Below are 4,650 nucleotides of genomic sequence, written 5' to 3' on the forward strand. Positions count from 1 at the left end.
ATTAATCTTGAATAATAGATTGAAAATTAATAAATAATTTGGAAGGAAGAAGTTCTCAAGAAAGTAAAATTGCGACCATCATTGAGTATGATCAATCTATTCCCTTCAAGTGAGCATTTTAAGAGCACATCATAACTAGTAACTACATTCTAGAGCAATGCTATGTAGGTTCATGACAAAAGTCAACAAAAGGAGCATACCTTATCTAACTTTTCGAAAGAATCGGCCCTCCTAGGCACCCATCCTCTAATAGCTTCACCAGCAACAGCAGCCAACCACGGAGGCCATCCAGCAGAGACCTGCTCCCCTTCTGTTGCTCTCGGGACCATGCCCATCCCAGGATATTGTACCACGGAAATATACTCAGCCTTCTCAGTCTTCCTCTCAATATTCTCATTAAGCGACCTAGATATATTATTCACTTGCTTATCCATCAACACTGCCCTCCTATCACTGCTATGATTATTGTTGCTGTCCAACCATTCTTTTACCCTGCTCCCTTCCTCCCTTCTTGACGTTACCAATGTAGGGACCCGTAAATCAGAAGATATTTTATTAGACAACCTCTCCCTCGAACTCTCCTTACCATCCCCTACATCATAGGGTTTACAACAAACACAACCCATTCTACTTCAAAACACCACAATCCCAAAACAACCCACCTCCCAAAATCGAATCTTTTTTACTCTATTCTAATAAGAACTCCTCTTCTTCCATTGCTTCACTGCAACAAGCAATTCACCCAAGAAACCAACCTTACCCATAATTCAACTTAAACAAAGTGAAAAGGTAAAATCTCAACTCAGACATCACCAATCTGCATATCACACCATAAATGTGCAAAAACTAACACCTAACCCATTCAAGAACCCGAAAATAAACTTGATTTATAACCGAGACAGGGAAAAACAAAAAGGAACCCTTCACGAAATGTATAATTATTGGCAAATAAAAGTTTGAAACTTTAGCAGAAAATCCAAATGGTTTCAGTTAATGGTACCGTGGAGTAAACCGTGTAACAGTGAAGTTGAGATTGTTAGCAGTATACCTTTTGACATGGGTAGATCTAGAGCATGGATAGAATTATGTGCATAGAGAAACGGAGAGATAAAAGGGGGTTAATATTTTCTGTCAAAAAAATTATGTGAGTTTAGTTATGGTGTATTTAATATTTATATATTTCTGACTGACCAGCAGCTTTTTTATTCAGTTTCGGGGGAAGAGCGAGAGGTGAAGCCAAAGGCGTCTTCCGTTGGGGACGCTCTTCTTCTATTTTCAAGATTTCGTTTTTGTTTTTCTTGAAAAACTTATTTTGTGAAAATCACTTTCTTTGGTGACTGGATTAATGTTCCATTATAAATTAGTTAAAAGCGAATAGTAATTTCAATTATATACTCATAATTGTTACGCATTAGTATTTATATATTTCATAGAACTCATTGCTTCATACTATTTTTATTTATAAATTTATCAAATGAAAACTTTAATTATTTAGGGTTAATTTTCATTTTGTGGTCTTACTTAAGTCAAGCTTGAGATGGTGAAAGGCGTCACATTAATTATTATGACAGAATATTAAAAATTAATTTTCCTATTGACTTTATTATCTAGTTTATCTAATTAAAATTATAGTTTAAGTGTATAAAACATTTTTCAAGAAAATAGTTACAGCGTACTGAAAGAGACAATAATAACTAAATAATTAATATATAATTGTTGTAACCGTTAGGATACAGTCTCAAATGTATTGAATATTGTAATTTGACAGCCTGTTTGGGAGTGATTTTTTGATCAAAAAATTGATTTTTTTACTGTCATTTCATTATTTCAACCGTCATATTTGACTTTTTCTCTTACAGGTGGACTCCACTTTTCTCCTAATGGTCAAAAAATCAATTCTCAAAATCACTTCCAAACAAGTTCTGAATCACACCTAAACCAATCATTTTAACCTTTTCCATAAAAATTATTAGTCAAGTAAGGCCAGCCATGGGCCTACTTAATTTATTGGAGTAACATGAAGCAAATTTATTTTTTTGGGTCCATTCCATTTATACCTTCCACCTATAACTTAAAAAAGTTAGTGAATTTAGTGTGAATTTTATTAATTTTTCAGAACTTTCTTCTTTTTATTTTGTATAAATACGAAGTATAAAGAATAAGATGTTATCTTTTAGAAAATTAATTTTATTAATTATTGACATTTTTAATTAATAATAGAATTAAAGTATGTGGTAGAAGTGTGCCCTTTAACGAGAGGGACACAAATTCATCAAGTTGACTTGATGGTGCCAACCATATTCCTAAGATAAGCTGGGATCTTCATACAAGTCAAATACTTGTAAAAAGGTCACGAAGAGTCATTTAGGAGTCATTTATAAAAAGTGATTTGATGGTTAAAATTACTTATTGCGATTAAAATGTAATTTTACTTAAAGTAGGAAGTCATTTATTCTGTAATTTTAATTTACAACTGCAATTTTTGTATTCTATAGTAGAGATGCAAGTTTGGAAGTCTTGAAATTGATACAACGCAGTCGAATTATTTTAATTTTCACAATGATGAGTTAAAATTTCATGAAGTGTTTCATATCTAGGACTGTACATGGTCCGATACGATTCGATTTTAAGAGAATCGAACTGAATCCTAATGTTCGAGTATTTAAAAAATGGAATTGTTGGGTCCAAATTTAATTATGGAATCGTTTAGATTTTGTTCCATTCGATGCAGTTGGATTCNGCCGCTACCACTACCGCGCCATTGCATATAGTACCACACCATGTACTGCACATACCCAACCACTGCACCCAAACACACCCACAGTAGCACACCACCGTCGCACTCACCGAAGCTCTTCGTTCCCACCACCGCACCGCACTCCTCCACTTCCACCGCACTATAGCACTAGCATTGTGGACAGTACCATACCACTATTGCGCACAACACCACACCACTCACCTAACCACCACATCCATAACACCACAATATCACATCACATTTGCACCCACCAGAGATCTCCATTCCCACCACCGCACCATACATTCCACTACCAAACCGTCAATCACCACACCATTCAAAAATTTAAAGAAGGGAAAGAAGAATGGATCTACACCGTGCTACTCATCGAAATGAGTGCCAGAAGTAGTCGCCAAAGTGGGTAAAATAAAGTAGGGGAGATCTTCAGCGCCGCCCAGAGATTCATTTAAAATATAAAAAAGATATTCGGTTCTTATTCGATTCTTCGATTCTTGATCAATAGCCGAAAAATGAACTAAATCCGTTGGTTTTTTATTCAAAAATCCGTTCGAATATCTAATTTAAAAAGAACTACTCAATTTGATTCAATTCTGATCCGGTCCTATTTGATTCGAGCGTTTTGTCTAGTCCTTTCAATGTTGAATTTAAAAGAAAAAATTAAGCTTTATTCTATTATGATGGTAACAATTTCTTTATATATATATAAAAGAAATTAGTTCGGTTGAATTATCGTTGATCCAGTCAACTCTCGTCTAGAACATCATCTACCATAACCGTTAAGAATCTACAGAGTTTTTATACATTGACGGAAGCTTTAAAGATGATCGACACGAATGGCCTTGATTGCACGACTAGCTTTTCTCATAATCCAGGGGTGTCCCATATACATGAATTATGACCAGTTATCCACATAATCATGCATTCCTGAAATTTATGTTTTGTGCCTCGTATTTCCGAGACAGTCAAACAACCGAGTAGGACCCAGTTGACTCAGTTTCCCTTTCTCTTGGTCTTGAGGGGTAATCCCTTTATCTTGACCAGAAATCATTGGTCCATTTGGTTTATTTTGTCAATCTTTAAGCACTGAGTCGTTTAAAAGCACAATGCTCTTTAGCTCTAAAAGTGTAATTAAAAGTTCAAAGCACGCATTTTTCCAGCATGTAAACCATCGTAATTAGGACCAAACATTTACAATCCCGGGAGAGAAATGAAGCGAGAGAATCCGGTCACAAGAATCGAACACTAAATCAAACCACAAAATATAGTATAACCAGTCAATCAGATGACTAGAGACACGAAATTCAGACAAAAATTTAAACCCAAAAAATAGGAATATAAGATTAACAAAACTGATTTCTTGAATGACACCAACTCATTCCTAAAAACCATAACTAGGTCTGATCTAAGATCATCATAGTTAGATGAGATGAAAAATGTATAAAGCAACAATGCTACAAAACTGATTCCTCACTAATACCCCACAACGTCTTGGAGGCAATCGTAAAAATGTGAAATTTGGATCTTTTGTTTGCCAGAATATATGGCTTCTGCTGCTCCACCATCTTCCCCTTGAGCAGCCATTTCAACAACCATGTAAAGCTTCTTGATAGGCATCTAGAGAATCAACAAATCCAACAAAAAAGGATTAGCCCAATTTATGATTGTCCATCAGAATTGCAATTTTATTTTTTCATTTTGAAAACAAGCTTGTGGCTAGACTATATCTACTTTCCAGTTGCTTTCTATCATATAACTTTTTGAGTCGCTGTAAAAAACCTTATAAGTTCCTTTCATTTATCGCTAGGTAGAGTCAGGGCCGGTCCTGGGCTGAGGCATTTGAGGCCTCAGCCTCAGGCCCAAAACCCTTAGGGGGCCCAATTTTGCTTCAAATT

At 35.3% G+C, this 4,650-nt stretch overlaps 1 protein-coding gene across 2 annotated transcripts in view; it reads right to left on the reverse strand.

Annotated features, from left to right (window-relative positions):
- Window positions 1-3,979: 3,979 nt before the first annotated feature.
- The window catches only part of LOC111394740 (vesicle-fusing ATPase-like), a 3,745-nt gene continuing 3,074 nt past the window's right edge, over window positions 3,980-4,650 (reverse strand). Inside the window, exon 8 of one of the 2 annotated variants that reach the window (XM_023020708.1) lies at window positions 3,980-4,360. In XM_023020708.1, coding sequence (XP_022876476.1) covers window positions 4,229-4,360 — 132 coding nt within the window. In that variant the 3' untranslated portion in view covers window positions 3,980-4,228. Of the gene's footprint in view, window positions 4,373-4,650 lie in introns of both variants that reach the window. The other variant, XM_023020707.1, reaches the window with a different exon arrangement.

The sequence above is a fragment of the Olea europaea genome, chromosome 5 (genome assembly GCF_002742605.1).
Source record: "Olea europaea var. sylvestris chromosome 5, O_europaea_v1, whole genome shotgun sequence".
Taxonomy (NCBI): domain Eukaryota; kingdom Viridiplantae; phylum Streptophyta; class Magnoliopsida; order Lamiales; family Oleaceae; genus Olea; species Olea europaea.